This window comes from Zootermopsis nevadensis, unplaced genomic scaffold (assembly GCF_977971745.1).
Source record: "Zootermopsis nevadensis isolate Lab colony 2312 unplaced genomic scaffold, Znev_1.0 Znev_ptg000006l, whole genome shotgun sequence".
Taxonomy (NCBI): domain Eukaryota; kingdom Metazoa; phylum Arthropoda; class Insecta; order Blattodea; family Termopsidae; genus Zootermopsis; species Zootermopsis nevadensis.
The window spans coordinates 4,624,774-4,645,381 of NW_028259138.1; the positions used below are offsets into that span (position 1 = coordinate 4,624,774).

At 37.0% G+C, this 20,608-nt stretch overlaps 1 protein-coding gene across 4 annotated transcripts in view; it reads right to left on the minus strand.

Moving 5' to 3' along the window:
- Window positions 1-6,508: 6,508 nt before the first annotated feature.
- The window catches only part of anchor (integral membrane protein GPR155 homolog anchor), a 54,805-nt gene continuing 40,705 nt past the window's right edge, over window positions 6,509-20,608 (minus strand). For all 4 annotated transcript variants that reach the window (XM_022059242.2, XM_022059243.2, XM_022059245.2 and 1 more), the window contains 4 exons: window positions 19,202-19,378; window positions 16,235-16,533; window positions 15,051-15,352; window positions 6,509-7,758 (listed from right to left, as the gene is read on the minus strand). In XM_022059242.2, the coding sequence (XP_021914934.2) occupies window positions 7,548-7,758; window positions 15,051-15,352; window positions 16,235-16,533; window positions 19,202-19,378 (989 nt within the window). In that variant the 3' untranslated portion in view covers window positions 6,509-7,547. The remainder of the gene's footprint in view (window positions 7,759-15,050; window positions 15,353-16,234; window positions 16,534-19,201; window positions 19,379-20,608) is intronic.

Consider the following 20,608-nt stretch of genomic DNA (forward strand, 5'->3'; position numbering starts at 1 on the left):
GGATTAAGACTGTATGTCACAGATAATAACATACAGTTGCGTAAGTCTGCTGGAGGGCCGGCCCTCAAACATGCATATCGTCTTCACTATTGTCAATCGACGATCGACGGACAAGGCGGTGTTATCTACCACACGATCCGTGATGCCCTCAGACAAACAGACCATAACCAAAATCTGATATAAATCACACAGATATATATATATATATATATATATATATATATATATATATATATATATATATATATATATATATATATAATGACTCTTCGATGTTGAATATCTTCTGAATTAATGGGTAAAATTAATAGTCAATAAATATATGTTGAAAGTCATGTACATAACTGATCTCACAAAATAAATTGTTCACTAATTCCAAAACATCCTCCGACTGTAATGAAATTCTCATCCAAATAAAATCAGAATTCACCAAAATTTCGACACCAATGAATACATTTCTTGGTGGTAAGGTTTTTCTAGCACATTGTAACATAAGTCCCTATTCCACGTATTAATATTAAGCAATTGTAATATGAAAACTAGTTCACATGTGTGTACTGCGTTATAGATACCATTGTTAAATTCAGCATTACTATTACTCATATAGCTTGTGACTATGCCTCTTGCGATGCTGAAACACTTTCCTTTGTTATATCATTTCCTGTAACGAGATCACTTCCTCATGAAGTAAAGACGCATGGGTAACATCTGCATTCTTTAGAATTGATAAGGAGAATGACAGCATGTCTTGTGACTATTAATCATTCACCCCACCTTATTGGATATCCTATATAAACTTATGACCCCAAGGTACATCATCAGAAGGTAGTCATAAAGTTATAGTGTTAACTTTGTGTAACCTACTGTTCAACTTTACTTTATCTTGTCTTGAGGTTGAATTAAACTCTTCATATTAGTATCTACAAACTGACTATCTTCTACATTTGAAATACCTAGCTATTTCAACTTATCCGCCAAACCGAAATACTACCAACATCCAAGGAAGCTGATTACCAACTTTACCTCAGGCACTTCCAAATGCATTACAACATGCTCTCCGTCAGAGGCTGTATATGACTTTCCTTATTTCCTAGCACCGTTCCATTTATTTGCCATAGTTTTGTCCATCGATGCATCTGATTCCAGATTTTAATCACAAAACAAGAATCAAATGCAAAACTTAAAGCCATATTGTACAAAGCAAGTGTGCTGCAGATGTAAACAACAGCGATCTTTGACTGAATACACAAAAGCAACATACCAGTCACCAATGCTTCTGGTACGATATGAACTAAGCACGAATAATGCAGCAGTTTCAGTCTTCTTATTGGCCATGAAACATACTTAAAAATATCTAGCACTTGAAGAATTTCCTACTACACTGAACAATTAATGCCTTAATGCAGGGATTCTCAACCTTTTTTGCTGATGTACCACTAATTCTAATTTAGCACATTAAATGTACCATTAACCAAGTGCATTCAGGAAAAACTGTGTGTTAATATTAACTTATGATTTTCTTACTTAGTTCGCGTACCACAGGTTGAGAAACGCTGTTCTAATGTATTAAAACCAGTCGCCAGAAATAAACAGTACTTGTACATGTTATGTTACCAACATATATCTGTTGTCTCTGCAAAACAATTGGGCAATCAGTGGTTAAGTAATCTGTAGGGCCCATATAGAATTCTATATCAGAACCTGTAAACAAATGGAAGCACTTACAGCTGCCACTGCATGAATATTTGTAAAACAAGACTTCTAGGAACTTTGCAATGATACTATTTTGCATAACCACTGTTGAAGGTTAACACATACAAATATGTTCTGCTACCTTACATGGAAGTACATTTACATAGTATGTCAAGTACAAGCAAATAGTCATCTTTTGATGCATTATTTCCATTCTGTGTTGATAACTTAGGAAACAGAATAGTTATTGGCCACCTTACAGTGTGTGCCCATTTCAAAGACTTGTTTAGTCTCAGCAGTATTTAACATGCCCGATGACACTGTTGCACCTCCAAAAGCATGCCTAACTTCATGTTACCATCACATGCCATTAGGAAGTTTTGTTACCAGAGAAAGATAAGTCAGGTGAGATACATGTAGTGGGAAGTTAAGGAATGGACAATGAAATTTTGGTGAATCTTGAACTGCTGAGCAGTGAATTAATTGTTCTTAAAGAGGAAGTAAAACAGACTTCTTCTGAACTGCTTGATATCAGAGTAACGTCAGGTGTACCGCAAGGGAGTGTATTGGGTCCACTTCTGTTCCTCGCATACGTAAATGATATTTGGAGGAACATTGAATTGACTATTAGACTTTTTGCAGATGACTGTATAATATATAGGAAAATTATAAATAGCAAAGATATAGAAAAGATGCAGATGGATCTGAACAGTCTGGGAGAGTGGGCGGTTGAAAATGCTATGAAAATTAACCCAAGTAAAAGTAAGGCAGTTAGTTTCACTAGAAGTCGGGTGAAGGAACCACTAAACTATTCGTTATGGGACCAAGTAATTCCAGAAGTGAGTAGTTCTAAATACTTGGGAATACTCTTAAGCAGCGATTTAAATTGGGCTGATCAAGTAAATTATACGGTGAAGAAAGCCTGGAAGGCACTTCATTTTACAATGCGTGTTCTCAAAAAGGGAAATAGTAACACTAAAAGTCTAGCCTACACATCACTAGTGCATCTGATTCTGGAATATGGGGCGGCATGCTGGGATCCTTACAGGGAGGGACAGATAAATGAGTTAGAATGGGTGCAAAAGCAAGCATGTAAATTTCCATATCATAGGAGCGATTCAAACTGGGAAACCCTGGCACAGCATAGAAAGACAGCACGTATATGTGCTCTCTTCAAAGTGTATACGGGAGAACGGGTATGGAAGGCTATAGGTGACAGATTGCAAAGGCCATATTATCTGAGCAGGGTCGATCATATTCAGAAAATTAGCAGCAGAAAGCAAAGGACAGATATCGGAAAACATTCCTTTGTGAATATGACCATCCAACTCTGGAACCAGCTACCTGCGAATATTTTAGGGACTCTCTCCTGTAAACCAAGTACTTTTAGGAAGAAGGTTAGAAAATTGATAAATGAGGTGAAGTGAAGGGAATACATGGGTGGATGCAGTGAAGTGAGGTAAATCGGGGTGAGGATGGGAAGGCTTTATAAGTGTAGTGAAGTGAAGAGAAGGTCCTGATGAAATGTGAGTGCATCAGTTCATGGTGTATGTAATTCATTACTGTTACTGTCTTATGTCTAGTTGGTATTAATTTTTAAGTTATCTACTTTAGGTTATCTGTTGTGTTTAAAACACTTGTGCCTTATGGTTTTGTAATCTTATGAGTTGTTTTATTTTGAGTGATGTGTGTTGTTTTGTTGTGTCTTATGATTTTTTGGTGTCTGCACCACTGCCACCAGGTAAAAACCCATTTGCAGTTAATAAATAATAATAAAATAATGTCAAGGAAATATATTAGATAATGCTGTTTATGAGAACCAGGGCAGTATTAGCAAGTGCTGAACAAGACAAGCATAATTTGTTGTTGAAATTTAAATAGCTTAAAGATAAAGAGGATTTACACAGTTTATGTATGAAATTGGCATCCAAAGCAAACTAGGCCAGAAGCAGCAGAATGCAACTCTGTGAATGAAAAGATGGTTAGTGAGGCCACTATGAGAGAGAAGTATGGTTCTGACATTAAGACAATGAAAAAAATCACCAAAAGTTTGAGAATATTCTTTTTTGAGCAATGTGAAATATGCATGTAAGAAATCCAAACCTTTGAAGAGAAGAGTTCTTTTGTGCAGGAGAATCTGGAGACCACTGTAACTGACAAACAATCAGCCTTTTAAGTCATGAATGATAAGTATCTAGTACTGAGCTGCATTTGAAAAATCTTCAAAGGAACAGAAGCTTCTGACAGAGGGTTATAAGCTTGAAACGGATGACATATGTAATAAACTATTGAATGAGATGAGGGGAAAAGAAGAAAGAAACCGAAAAGACAATAAGTATAAGACTTCAGTTATAAGCCTTGGAAGGTGACTTTGACAAGTCTTGCATAGAACAGAAACTTCTGACAGAGGCTTGAAATAGATAATGTAAGCATAAATATGAGTAAGAATGAATTGAATATTATAAAGTTTCTCATGGTTATCAGTCATCCTAATATTAAAATAACTAGTGTCCCTGCTGCACTGTTTACACTCTGATATGTGTTTGCCATTTGAGGATTTCACTGCAGTGAAGATGTTGATGTTGGTCTTCTAGGTTGTTATGGCATGTGGACTTACATGCAGATACCAATACTTCAGAGTAACACACTGCCTCCATCCTAAGGACTGAAGTGAGGTAATTGGGAAGGAGACAGTTTATATAAGGTTAGGAGAAAAACTAGGCTATGAAGAAATATGCCAATCAAAGCTGAGAAATGAGGAAGAAATGGTGCAAGATATTTGGAAGACTCCATACACTACCCCTTCCCAATAATCTCACTTCAACCCTGAAATTTGGGACAGTAGTTCCTCCAAAATGTTGGTATCTACCTACAAGCCCATGTGGTGTTACAATCCAGAAGACCAACATCAACATCTTTGCCATGAGAACCTCTGCTTACCATAAGAACTGTATAATATAGTTCTAACTCAGAATGGTTTATATATATTTTTTACCAAGTGGAAACCTCAAATATCCAAGGCTGACTGGTGTCCCATGCCCCCCCCCCCCCCCCGCCCTTGTGGCTCTACAACGCAGTGTGGGTCTTGGCTGCCTCTTTTGAAGGTTTTTTGATCTATTAGACATTTTCGGGCATTTGGTACAGACTTCTTGAACGAGTGATCACCATATTACAAGGCCTCTACCAAAGACAGGGATGAGAAATGGCCGCTCAATTTTGCTCGTTCATGCTCGTACGGTTATTTTACAAGCCGTAAATCTATGACATGGGACCGCTGGCTTTACTTCCCCTCCAAAGGAAGTCATGCTACAGATTTTTATCACCCTTGAAATTCCATCAACCTCGGATGGGTTTGAACCTGCAAACCGTGGGTCCAGTGACAAGCAAGCTACCACTAGACCACCGACGGTGTCCCACTTGTGGGAACCACATATATTAGTAGCTTACAAAATGTAAACAATTATCTCTGCTGTAGAAAGCTATCATGAAGCTACATTTACAAGTACATTCTTTCACAAGTGATTGGAATAAGACACCCCACTGCTGGTGCAGCTTGGACAGGAAGGAGCAAGTAGCTCCATGAATGTGTTCAAGATTTGTAAACAACAATCACAAACTTCATAACATGTGCTGGAATAGGTTAAGGCAAAACGGTGTGTAAATGGAAAAATCATGTGTTACCACATGTGATTCAACAGTCACCTGTAGTTTTTAAAATCCATGATCGATGAGGACCGTCTGAATGATCTAATCCACGTGGATACCCAACAAACAACTCGAGCACTGGCAGAAGATATGAGATGTGACCATTCAACAATCGTTTGACACCTGCAATTGATGGGAAAGGTCCAAAAATTCGGTTCATGGGTGCCGCACACTTCTCCAGCATGACAACGCCAGCCCCCACGTCGCAAAGCTCACCAAAGACGTCATAGAAGGGCTCGGTTGGGAGGTTCTTCCGCATCTGCCCTAATCTCGGGACCTTGCGCCATCTGATTACCACCTTTTCCGCTCTCTACAGAACAATCTCAATGGAATTTCCTTCTACGACACACAGCTCTGAAATTGGATGGATTAATTTTTTGCGGCCAAACCAGCGGATTTCTTCAAGCATGGGATCGAAAAACTGGTCGAACGTTGGGAACAGGTGGTGAACTATGAGGGATAATACATAATTGATTGGTTTGTCAAATTCGTTTGGAAAAAATATAAATTTTTAAAATGCAAAAAAAACGGCACAAAGTTATGCACCAACCCAATATAAACCTTAAAATACTGATTTAAACCACAACTTGAACGCAGGCATATTGTGCCTGAAATACACTGTATAACATAAATTATAGTAAATGTTGTTTACTGCTTTTACCAATATAAATAAAAGAGTATTGCAGTGCAATAAAGAATGCTGTGCATTAAACACGCATAGTGCAGCAATTTTTATATTTTGTTTCCAGAAATCCTGCACTGTGAAAGAAGGAATTTACAAAAACTATTGTCTTTGACACAAATTCATGCTGCTTAATGAAGTTATATTTCATTATGATGTACTGGGAAGTGGAGGTACTATCTCTTGATGACAGTGAGTGGTCAGCTTCACACTTTGACTGCTTTACCACCAGGGAAAGAATCTGCATTATCCATTATATAGGATGAGGGGTGGGCCCCAGACCTGGTATGGACATAGTGGTGATGAGAAAAATCTTTGCCCCTAGTGGGAACTAAACCCTGGTTATCCAGCCCATAACCTGGTAACTATACCAACTGAGCTACTCCACCTCCTGAGTTTTAAAGTTAGAAAATAATTTATTTAAATGTGCAGTGTTCTTAAAATTCTTATACTCAAACAGATTTAGGCTAATACACAGTCAACATGTATTTTTCTTTATAAACAATGAAAGGGTGAAAAGACAATGGTTACAAACAGAAAGCTCAACTGTATTTTTTTATACAAGTGACTGGACTGTTTTCTCCTGTTGTCATGCATTGTTTCATGAAAATAAAATATTACTACTGCTTTTATTCTTGAATACTTCAGTTGTAACCGCCTCATACTATGAATTTCTTTTGGGGTCTAGTGATATTGTAGTTATTATAATTCAGCTTCATAGACCAATTGCCAACCTCTCATGTTTTCAGAAGAGTGCATATTATGCAGGAATCAAAATTTTCAACAGTCTACCATCAAGTCTCACAAGTCTTGTAAATAAAAAGGCACAATTTAAACCAGCATTGAAAAGATACTTAATTACACACTCCTTTTACTCTGTCGATGAATTTCTAATGTTTACATGTAAGTCGTAATTTATCTATTGTACATAATGGGCGGATTTATTTGTAACTTATCTCTACTTTATGTAAACCCTTTGTTTGTATTTTGTGACATTTATATAATAGTATGACTTGTATTTGTACAACATGTATTGTATTATTATGACTTATTCTACATCTATTGTCATCTGACTAACTTATGGATCCATGAAATGTAATAAAGATGTATATATGTATGTAATTAAACTCTTTTGACAAAATCCATATGGAAAATTGAGTGCTACAAACAATTAAGTAAAACAGATATAAGCAAGAAAATGTGATGTGATGCAGTGTTTGTAAACAATGATTATGGATACAATCTTGTCTTATACCTGAATAAACAGTCATGTGGCAGAAAGTGTAAACACAACAAACAGTGCTTTAACCAACAGTTGTCGTGTCAGATAAAAGCATTTCCTGTTAGAAACACAATTTTGACTGACATCTTGTAAAATCTTCAGAGCAAACTGAAAATGTCTGTTTAGCTTCCTCTAAAATATTTGATACCTGCACAAGCCTAAACTGAAAGTTTATGTTAGGAATCTTCAATCAGTATTTTCTACAGCCATGAAGGTATACAGCATAGCTTTATCGTGGAAATGGTGCAGATTTTCAATGTGACGTATAACTCGACCCTCCACCAGGTGGCTTGCATACTGGGAAGCTTGAATTCGATCCCTGGCTAATCCAACTCCCAGCAGCCAGTCCACAAGTGCGGAACCCAAGAAGGTCTCCTTGTAATGTTTCAGACGCCACCTTGAAATGTAGAAAACCAGTTCTCTACTTTATTATTATATTTATGACATAGTACACATGTATAAAATAATCTCATGTATAGTGAATTCTGTTATGGAACATGATTCATAATTGGTGATGCAAAATTAAACCATTTCCTGAGTCATTCATTTCAGTTTACATCACCCCACACTTCCCCAAGATTATTTTAAAACTGTATGAAAAACTAACCTCTAAGGAGTACAATATTACCACACAAGGATACTTAGTGGATAGAATGCTGATGGGCCCTTTCTTCAGTACACAAGAAGACTGCAAATTTGGTTTATAGGCTTTCATGTAAAAATATTTGATTTGGCAAACATTTCCAATCAGATTATATCTTCTCAACTGTACATAACAGGTTATATGAAAGTAAAACAATTACAAATACGAGCAAAACTGTTTTCAAACTTGTTTCATTTTGGAATTGAGCAAATTAGTTCAAGTGGTAGCAATGTACTGGGAGGTGCCTGCTTCAAATCTTGGCCTGAACATGAACTGTCCTGACATGTTTTCCTTAACCTCTTCAAATGAATTCCAGCAAGAAGCTTGAGGTAGACCACAACTGGTTCCTCCTTGTCTATTTCAAGTTCACTGAACATGATCATCCTTTGACACTATTCAGTGTTTAATAATGATTGCAGTTGAAGATGTATAGTGTGGTAGCATTTTACTGATGTTTCACAGATGCTTATTGCATCCATCATCAGGGCGATGAGTTGTCACCCTGATGATGGAGGCAGTAAGAACTTCTGACACATCAGTAAACTATAATCAGTCTACATGAAGCAATATCCCAGAAGATAATAATCTTCATACTAGCTGCTATGAGAACCTAAAATCTCAAAGACTGCAGTGTCACTGAATAACTTAGTATCCAGTCCTCTCCTCCTTGGTCAACTTTTGAATGTTTCTCCATGAACATTCTGTATGCATTCATTTACTGACCAATTTCATGAGCACCAGAATTTCCACAATTCCATTACCATAATAAGAATGGTCTACTGTGTGGCCTATATAAATAACAAAGTAACTCATTATGCAATGTCATTCAGACATCTCCCTGAACACTTTACCTCCATAAACTTGTAATCTGTGTTATTCACCCTAAGAGACTACTTCCTAGGACCTAACGTAACTGCTTGACATATTACTGTTTATACAGCTTAAACCACATGTCTCTTTATTATTATTTCCATGTTGATAGATATTCAAATAATTTGATGAAAGACTCTCGGGTTACAAGCCACATCAGATGGCTGAATAGTGAATAAACCATATCAGCCACCTGACAAATCTTGTAACCCAAAAGTCTTTCATCAACTTCAGTTGCCACGAAGGCTTCACTTTATACAATCAAATAATTTATTACACATGACACTGCTGTAGGCCTAAATTCAGACAGTTTCTTTGGTAGCCTGTAAACTAATTTCTTCCTCTGTCCCATTACATCCATAATTTCTCCCTAGAAATAAATGTAATTAGCATAAAAAAGTACCTAATTTAAGCCACTAAATTAAAATAATTTCACATTTTTTGGGCACTCTTGATGGAATTTTCTGGAGAAAAAACACAAATATCATGTAATTAATTATAGGATAATGTGATTTGTGTGTTTCTGAGAAATAATCTTATTTAATAAGCTAAAAAGTCAACCCATACATTTAGGAATCATATCATATAGTTAACTACATTTAAGTACAGTAAAACCCCTCAAGTTGGACAACCCTATATCCTGGACACCTCTTTATATAGGACACTTTTAATTGGAACCGGCGAATATCCTATAATTTTACACGTCCACAATACCCTATATCTTTGACACCCCTTTATCCTGGAACTCGAATACCCCTTTTGTTGTATGATGGGCAGGTTCATGCACTTAACTTCAATGCTTTTCAAGGAAACTTTTTCAGTTACATATTTTGTTATTTTGAATTTCTGACTGATGAATGCCTCCTCTCTGGAGGATTATCTTATGGACATTGAACCCATCATTGGAATGCATTGCAAGTGTTTAACTATTCTTTTGCTGAACCCTTAACTGGACTACAGTATTGCAGAAGACATAGTTTTAACTCCTTCAGTACTGTGCTTGCATTTGAGTTCAGACTGTGTTAACAGAAATGGATTTTTTTTTTGCGATGGGGAAGTGAAGATTGGTGGAATTAACTTTAGAAAATGTTATTGAGGCTGGGCTGTAATGTGCAATGCATGGGAGTGGGCTTCAGAAGATTATTATTAATACTATTGTCTTGATAGATGATCTAGCTTGGTTATCTGTTTTTTGTATTTCTTTAACGTTTTACATTTATATTAGTGTTCCCTAGGTGGATTATTTGTTTTATTTATATTTCTTCATTTATTTTTCTTTGTGTATAGTATTGTTTCTATTTTGGGCTTGCCTGTATTTGGCTGTTATATTTAATACTGTACATGTATAAGTTTAGTTAATCTGTTTGTGTAATATTTTTCATTATTATTGTATGTATTATCAGTGTTTGCCTGTTATTGGTTTCTTGCTGTTGGCAAACACTTAAATAAATTGAATATAATTCTTAATTCAAGTAAGCCTACAGTAGTTAGTGTATGTAAGTAAATAGATTATATTGTAATTAGACCACAATCTGATTTTTCTCTTTCCCTATATCTTGGACACCTCTGTAAGTTGGACACATTTTCGTGGAACCCCAAGTGTCCAACTTAGAGAGGTTTTACTGTATATGTAAAAAAGGGGGTTGCCTGTGCTGCCAGCAATGGACTACTTTATGTTCTAGTGACTTCAGATTCATTTCTGTACATATTCAGTGTTATACTAATAAAAACACACTTTCCTAAAAGCAATATGCACTGCCAATCAAAACACATACTTCTAAAATGTGTTGTTGCGACTCTGCATCTCCCATACAATAAAATAAATTGAAGTAAATCACTATAAGTTTGGACATATCCTTCAACATTATACATTGCTGCAACATCTGACTCCAAGCACAACACATTTCCAACTTCTGTTCACACAAGGTCTTGTGTTTTCTTACAGTGACACACCTATCATTTTCATAGTAAATACAGTCATAAATTATATTTATGATAAAGTCAACAATAGCACAATATACAGTATGAGGACAGAGATGGTCCTTGAAACAATGGCAAGTTTTAATCACCTGACATGACTGACAGCCCTAGAAGATTTAATTAAGGACAGCTGCAGTGAAAGCTTCCATATATACATCAGACTTTATATGATAGTGCTAGTATGACACAAAACCAGCTGAAGCATGTGTAAGCTGCATCACACTTACAATAAGGTTAAACTAAATAAAAATCTTTGAAGTTTTTTTCAGTTAATCTGCATGTTTATTTTGTGGCACAGCAGATATCTAGCTGATAATCACTTTCAACAGCCATCTAGTAGAAAATCAGGAGAGACATGGGTGAGAATGGCCACTGAATTTTGCTTACGAAACATCTTGTTCAATGCCATAAATCTACGAGATGGGACCACGGGCTTTACTTCCCCTCCAAAGAAAGTTATAATACAGATTTTTATCACCCTTAAAAATCCATCAACCTTGGCCGGGTTTGAACCTGCGAACCTTGGGTCCAGTGGCAAACACACTAACCACTAGTCCACCGAGGGTGACAGGGCACAACTGCCCACCAAATCTAGATACATGGATCAGATGATCAGGGAGGCCATCAAGATCGAGCTACATCTAAACAACATGAATAGGGAGGATGGCCTTCACCTGAGCCATCATGGAAGCCCCTCATCCACTCTCTCAAAGGACATTGGAAGCATCTGATACAGCACTGCCAGTCCTGACTGGCCACTATGTCACTACATTGTCCTTTTCAGGATATCACTTGGTCATGGTCAGTCCTCATTTCCAATCTCCTTGTTTCTCCTCATCATGTCCATACACCTCTCTTATGTCCAGTGATTCACCTTCTGGACCCCAAGGGGCTCTTATAAGGGTCACTTTCTCAGACCTCACTCTTTTTCATGTCCTCCCCCCTCCTACTAAGCAGGCTGTGGCATGTCCCCTACATCCTATTGGCTCCTAGGCCCATTCCTGACTCCACTCCCTACTGGTCTGGCTAAGGCGCTGCACATGGCTTACTCATAACCGTGATGATGGAGGCAGCAAGGACCTATAAAAAACTGGTAATCTTCTGCCAGACTACAACTCAAAAGGCAGCCATCTTCCATGTTGATTTTTATTCAATGCAAAGCTAGACAAAGGGATCAGATTTCATTCAGGCATTAATATGTAGTCTTTAGAAACATAATTTTGAACTACATAAGCTTGTGGGTACAGTAACTGCTATCACTCCCTCTATGATTGCCTCTAATAATGGTATAGCATCTCTTCTTTACAAGTATATTCAATAGTTAGATCTCCAGAATGAATTAATACAATATCATGGCACTGTTCATCAAAAAACATAAATGGCAAAGTTCTGGGATTTAAACAAATTAAGGGTGATATAGTCAGTGTAGTTAATTTTATTAGATCATGTGTGCTAAATCACAGTTCAAGGAATTCCTTGATGAAATCAAAAGTGAATATGGTGATATTATATATGACTATGAAGGCAAGGTTCTGTAATGTGTGCCATCATTACTACAAAAGATCAAAGTTTTCCTTATTGAAAGAGGAAAACCAATCAGTCAATTTGAAGATGAAGGTTGGATATGTGATCTGGCCTTCTTGAGACATTTGTGGGCACATGACTGACCTAAAAAGCTGCAGGGAAAATGTCAATTTATAAGTGAACTGTACAACAATGTATTAGCCTTCTGAAATATTATACTTCATTCACAGTTTTTAAATAATTACAACTGTCATAAAAATACCAAGAAAATCTGCCAAAATGTTTCCAAAATGCAATAAAACATCTGATTCACCAAATTCTCACACTTCTAAACAAGTTTATTTTTATCTAATGTTTTCTTTCAACTAATAAAAACACCTAGAAAAATTATGTCATTATTACAATCCTCCACTAAAATCTCATATAACCACAATCACAATCTAGATATTGGCAACACAAGACTATGGACTAAAAATGATAGGTTTCCTATACATAAGCTCCTTCCTGTATCTCTCTGCTTCACACCAATATTAAAAAACATGTAAGATTTGAGGTTTTCACAGCGGTGAGTATGAAGATTTCTGTCTTCTGGGTATGACCTCTGAAACGTTGGTTAACATCGACCAGTCTACACAGTGCAACAACCCAGAAGACAGAAATCTTCATTACAAACATGTCATCAAAACACATTTTACCTAGACAACTGAAATAAGATAATTATATATACTGTTGGTTCCAACACTGTGTCTCCACTCTTAATTAGAAACTTCCTATTGTGTGATGACTCAATCAATAAATCAAGATCCACCCACACAACTATCCTTGTGGACAGATCTTGTGTTATTGATTATGTCTCCATATTATAGACGTATAATAATACAGTGTGTCCGTAAAATAATGGTGGGGTAACAAACATAGTTTTGGAACAAAGCACGACAAAGACATGAAATAAACGTCAAAATAAAGAGAAACTCTCCAATTTTTCGATACATAAAAAGGTTCTAGCGCAAGCGCATGCACGCTGTGTTACAAGATCAATAGCCTCGTGAAGCTTGTTAGTTGTCATGATTACGGTGCAGAGGAAAGTTCAATGTGTTTTGTGGCTTGCTAAGTTTGAGTCAGTTACAACTGTTAGGCGTGAATACCGTCATGTGTTTAATGAAGAACCACCACACGAACATAACGTTTGCTGTTGGGACAAACAAATCAGAGAAACGGGCAGCTTACTGAAGCAGTCACGTCCAGGATGACCATCAGTGTCTGACGATAACATTGAAGCTGTGCGAGCAAGTTATCTGCGTAGCCCGAAGAAATCAGTGCGGAAGTGTTCTGTAGTTAGGCGTTTCAAAAACAACTGTTCACAACATTTTAAAGAAACAACTACGCTTTACTGGTTATAAAATTCAGGTATTACATAAAATTTATCCACAGGACAAAATTAAACGATTCGAATTTGCTACAGACATTCTGGATAGGATGGGGAATTTTTAGACAAGTTTATGTTCAGTGATGAGGCTACGTTTCATGTTTCGGGACGAGTCCATCAGTATAATGTTAGAATATGGGTAATGAACCTCCATATGTCATTATGGAACATCAACGTGATAGCCCAAAAGTTAATGTGTGGTGCGCAATTGGACGAGACAGAGTTATTGGCCCCTCCATTTTTGCTGAACAAACTGTGATGGGAAAGAACTTCCTGGATATGTTAGAAGGGTATGAAGTGCCCCAAATACCGGAGAATTTCATTCTCCAGTTAGATGGAGCTCCTCCACATTTTGCCACATTTGTGCGGGATTACCTAAACCAAACATTTCCTCAGCGATAGGTCAGACGAGGAGGGTGGATAGCCTGGCCTCCACGCTCTCCAGATCTTACCCCTATGGATTTTTATTTGTGGGGTTATCTGAAGCAACAAGTGTTCTCTGTCCAAATAACAAATTTGGACCATTTGAAAGAACGGATCACTGAAGCTGTTTCATCTATCACACCGGATGTTCTCAGTCATGTATGGCAAGAGCTTGAATATCGTCTTGATGTCTGCAGGGCAACTAAAGGAGCGCATATTGAAATCTACCGAACAGGTAAGATTCTTGGAGAGTTTCTCTTTATTTTGACGCTTATTTCATGTCTCTATCGTGCTTTGTTCCAAAACTATGACGGTTTGTTACCCCACCATTATTTTATGGACACACTGTACATCCCACAATGTTCCAATAATATATATTTTAAAAAAATAATATTTTATATAATGTTGGACCTATCACTGCACATTTAATTCAGATACTTTAGATTATAAGATTTTGACATTTTTACCAAAGACACTCACAAATAAATAGGTATGTTTGCAATATCACTTTATGTTACATAACGCCTGTTTCTAATATTCTGCACATTATACAGAGCTAGTGGACGGCCCTTCAGGCTAAAACATGTTGATCATAAGCATTCAATTATGTCAGTAAATTGAATAATATTGTTGTGTGTGATGGAAATATAATTATCTTACATATTTCAAAACAGATATCTCAAACAGATACTGATATATCTGAGTGATGTGGACTTTTGCTGGAGATTCAACAAATGTGTTTCTCAGTGCCACACTATGAGACAAAAATTAGAAGGCATTACTTTCATGCATGCACACACACACACACACAAATGATACCAACCTCCTATCAGTAGCTATGTCATGTCGGCATTTCTCCAAGTGATGGGTCACAAATTGATCACAAACATGCTTAGTTTCAAAGCCAAGCTCCTCCCATGCAGGAAGCTTCAGCTCAGCAGCTCCATACAATAAGCATCGCCATCTCTTAACAAGAGGATGAATCACACACTTGGGGTCCAGTCCAAATACAGCAAACACAATAAGTGATTGACCAAAGTTGAGGCTTGCATCCAGGAATGCCAACTCTACATAAATGCCAGACATCTCCTCCATCACTAGTGTCCAGATAGACAATGCTATACCCTGTAACAGTTTCATAAAATGTTGCAAGTATCCATTATTGTTAATAAATAAAATACAGCCAGTATTTATGTTCGTAATGATTTCTACAAATGTAGGATTTGAGGTTTTCATAGGGTAAGTCTGAAGGTTGCTGTCTTCTGGGTTATTGTGTCGTGTAGTCTGGTAGATTTCCACCAATGTTTCAGAGGTCATACCGCCTCCATCATCAGCGCAATGAATGTGCCAGTCCCCACTGGTTAGGTTTAGCCTTTCCTCAGCTGCTAGTTTCCTATAACTCTAGTGTTTCCACTTGCACAGCTTACTCATCACCCTGATGATGGGGACTGTAAGGACCTCTAAAACATCAGTAAACTTCTACCAAGACTACATGGTGCAACAACCCAGGAAACAGCCATCTTAAAACAAAACACTGTGCCAGCAGAACACTTACAGCAATAAAAAACTGAATTCCAGTGCCTGACACAGAAATGATGAATCACACTGTCACATACCAACCAACCAGTGCTGTGAAATCTGGTCATTTGCCAGGCAACATATATAGGAAGCTGTCTCGTTCTATGAATCAGTCAGTAGTCAGTCTTTTGATATTGATCTATCGCCAAAGCAACCATTCTAAATTCTAAAAACCATTGCGTAAATTTCATTGTGATATCTCAGAGATGATCAATGCGGGAAAATTGTGGGCCAGGACAGTTCGAGGAACCCTAGAAGTGAGAAAATGTAACATCATTTTATATGGGACTTATCAGGGACCAAACAAACCAGACTATGCATCTGGGAAAATGATAGTTCGTGGAATGATGGATAAGTTTTCACTGTATTTACAAGAATTGAACAAAACCTTTTCAACTCTGAAATAATAAGTTTCTTCTACTGACATACCACAAACATAGAGCAGGCAAGCAGGATTAGCAACACTATATGCCTAAGGGTCTGGTGATCTTCATCATTGTCTTGTTCTTCTTCCATAGCCTCTTGAATGTGGTAGTGTTTCACAACATTATGGCACTGGTCCCGCTGAGCAGAAGGGCAGCCAAACCTGGCAGGACAGATGTCACCTGGATTTGTGCCATCTTGTTCTTCATGTAAACCACAGAAAGTACGGCCCCTATCTGAAACTATCTCTTCAATATCCACCACTTGCTGCTGTGGCCCTGCCTGACGCATGGGAGCATTACTTCCTACAGGAAAGAACTCACATTGTATAAGTACATCCATATAGTTATTTTGTTAACTTCCACCTCAAAATATGAGGTATCCCACAAGTCTAAGGCCAGAGGAAAATTTGGCTATTTGGCAAAACAGAGAAATGTAAAGAGGGTAAAGTTGTAAATTAAGTTTTAAATCCCAAGTGTCAGAATTTTGTACCTGGATGAGCCACTACAGTGTTTCACTCTTTACATCATCAATGGAAAAAATGATGGTAATGTTGCAACACTACCATTCTAGATACACAGTATGTGAATTATGAAGGTAACTAACTGAAGAAGTATATATTTTTCTAATTATAAAACAATATTTCTTAATTTCAAGGAAAATATCTGAGAAACTACTACAGTACTTACATGAGCTACAGTACATTCCTTTAACATCTTTGTTACACAAACAAATCTAATGTTTGTTGAGTAGTTTATTTTTTCCTGTTTTAATTATGTGTTCAAACAGTTTTTGGCATCAGCTACATATTTTAACATTTAAATATTATTTTTAATGGCAAAACACTTAAGTTTCTGTAACATATCAAAAGCTTCTATGCTGCCTAATGTATCTTGCACAGGCTGAACACTGCTTTCATTTCTGCCTGATCTTTGTCACTGTCTTTGTCCTGTTGTGTTTTTGTCACTCAGTTCATTTAATATGCTGGTTATCATGTCCTTTTTCAGTAGTAGTGAATACTGAAATATCATTGCCCATCTAAATAAGTTCACTTGAAATGACCCTGCACCTTGATAACAATTCTAACAAAGAGACAATTTCAAGTTGTAATAAATCTTTGATAGTGTTTTCTTGTTGGTCTGATGTAAAACAGTCAACCACAAAACCTGCTTTGGCAAGGCATTTTGTGACTGATTTGGGATTAACTTTATCTCATGCATTAGAAATCCATAAAACAGCAGCTACCACATTCAAAAGTTCAATTACAGACTAGAGACTTTCAGAATCTGCTACAATAGAGGTTAATATGAGGGCGTTTAAAAAAGTAAGAGCAAATTGACAATATTTCATGAAACGAATACCGCAGGCATTTCAAATTCCCGCACAGGGAAGATACATTCTTAGAGAAGGTTTTGACACTGCCCAATAAATGGCGTGGCATACTTAATTGGAAGGGATGCATAAACGAAATGGCGGCGCCCTTAGCTGTTTGCACCATAGAGGAGCAGCGAGCAATCATCAGATTTTTGTGGTCGGAGGGTGTGAAACCTCGTGAAATTCATAGAAGAATGCTGCATTGGCGAGAGAAGAGTGTACGAGTGGGTAGATGCATTTAAAAATGGGCAAACATCAATCTGTGATGACCAACATTCCGGTCATCCATGATAACGCACGCCCTCACACCATTCGGAGATTGAGATTTCAGATCTGAAGGACGCGTTGATTTGGGAATGTTGACGAGGTCAACGGGGTGGTGCATTCCTGGCTGAAGGCACAACCAAAAACATTTTTTTCTGATGGAATAAAGAAGTTGGTGCAACGTTGTGAGAAGTGTATAGAAAAGGAGGGTGATTATGTAGAAAAATGACATATCATTTGTATCTCTAATTAAATTATATATCAAAATATTTAATTTGCTCTTACTTTTTGAAACACCCTCGTAGTTTTCTGTATAGTATCTTAACACTGTTTATAATGCACCAGTCAAGTCGCTACAAAACCAAAGTGGCTTCTGGCATATGAAATTTTACTGTCACAGTTGACAAGTTTTCTACTTATGGATGGGTCAGACAGTTAACCGTTATCAATAACATATCTCTATTTTGTTGTTTCGTCATCTTGTTAATAATATTCATCCATTCAATGAACACCTTACAGGTCATCCATGTCACTTTATTAGCTGTCCAAAAAAATCCCAATATGTTTACACTGACATTTTTAAAACATCTTGATTTATTTGCCTTACTGGGTAGCGTCTCACTCATAACACTTGCTGGTAAGAGAACTGTTAATCTCTCCTTAGAGTTTCTGCCACTTTTGCATTTGTCTCCTTTCACTGCTAGTGTTTTTTCAACCATCACTTGAAAGAGGAGTACACAGTCAACTGCATTAAAAATGTCTTTTTCTTCATAGCCCAAAATCATTTCAGCAAACCTTTGTTTGAAGAAATTTGCTATATCTTGTAACTCTTCATTTGATTCCCCACTCAGAGCATTTTGTGAAATTTAATTTATGTTCTTAAAATTGTTGAACCATTCACTTGATGCTTGAATATCTTTAACTTCAAATACATCAAAGTGGTCACATTACACAATAGGCATATCATCACTATATGCAATAAATATACTGTACATATGGATATCATTCTCGCCAGGTCTGCTGAATTTTGGTCACTTTAGGAAGATGGTCTGTAGGTATAAATTTACATGGTTTGTTATAGTAAAAACTCATAAGTTGAAGTTCAAAAACCAGGAAAGATGTGTATTTTAATCTTTATGTTTTTAGATAGGGGATGGATGGGAAGACAAATTGTTCTGAACTGAGTGGTACCAAAAGGGAACTGTCAATACCAAAAGATAGATTAGGTTAAATTTTGTGTAGTTTTAAAATTTTGTTTGTGATTTGATGTCTGATGTGTTGCCAGTCATATCCAGTACAGCTTAGCTGACTTACTTAGTCATACAAGTAGCTCACCTTCTGATGTCCCACACCCATTGATATTAGTAGTATGAACAATTTTAGGACTTGTATCATCATCATCATATTCTGCATCACTGGCAAGTTCCCTACTGCTTACATCCTGCACCAGCAGCAAGTAGCGGGCATACCGCCGTTGGTACCGTTGATGGAGAACCAAACAACCAATGGTTACTAAAATGAAAAAAATCAAAAATAAATAAAAGTACAGAATGTCATGAAAATGCAAGATATTCTTGCAGCATGTACTTTCCTTTTCATTCCAAAATAATGATGAAATCACATGAAAAATTCGAGTTACCTTATTGTAGGCTGACATCTTTCAACCTCTAAAGGTAATTTCTTTTATTTACTTGGAGACCAAGCCACTTGAGGTTTCACACTACAAGTAAATTAAAAGATGCCCTGAAGATGATCTTAATATGCTGAAACCTGTTAGGCCTACAACAAAAATAACAAATGTTTCTTTCTGTTTTACTGTTATTCTGGTATGAATTAAGAGTACTGCAATAATGTGTGATATCTCATAGAGAGATAGATAGATAGACAGTTTCTGTAACTCCTAAGTGGAGCATAGGGTCTCCTTTCGGAGGTTTCACAGTCTTTAAAGCGTGCATTTAAGAGTAGTGAGTGACTCAGCACAATTTCTACTCACTCCTGATTTGACTGCTACAGCCATCTAGCAGTGAAGTAGTGAATAAGGAGAGACTTGGGTGAGAAATGGCCACTGAATTTTGCTTACAAAACATCTCGTATCATGCTCGCAAGGCTCTTTTACATGATGTAAATCTACGACATGGGACCGCCGGCTGTACTTCCCCTCCGAAGGAAGTTGTACTACGGATTTTTATCACCCTTAAAAAATCCATCGACCTCGACCGGGATTGAACCCGCAAACCTTGGGTCCAGTGGCGAGCATGCTAACCACTAGTCCACCAAGGGTGATGTGATATCTCATGCATCAAAATTATTGACTAGAATAATATACAGAAGAATAGAAAGGAAAGTTGAAGAGACACTAGATGAGGATCAGTTTGGTTTTAGAAAAAGGATGGGTACTCGAGAGGCAATTCTGACATTATGTCATATTATTATATTAATAGAAGGATGGATTAAGAAAAATAAAGATACAATTATGGCATTTATAGACTTGGAGAAGGCTTTTGACAACGTAAAGTAGAATAAGATGTTTGAAATCTTGAGGACGGTAGGGCTGAAGTATAAAGATAGACGAGTTATTTACAGTATTTATAAGCATCAGATTGCCATAATAAAAGCGGAGCATCAAGAAAGACAGGCATTTATTAAAAAGGGAGTAAGACAAGGATGCAGCCTATCGCCCCTGCTGTTTAACTTGTATGTTGAGGAAGCAATGAAGGAAGTGAAAGAAAAGTTCAGGATAGG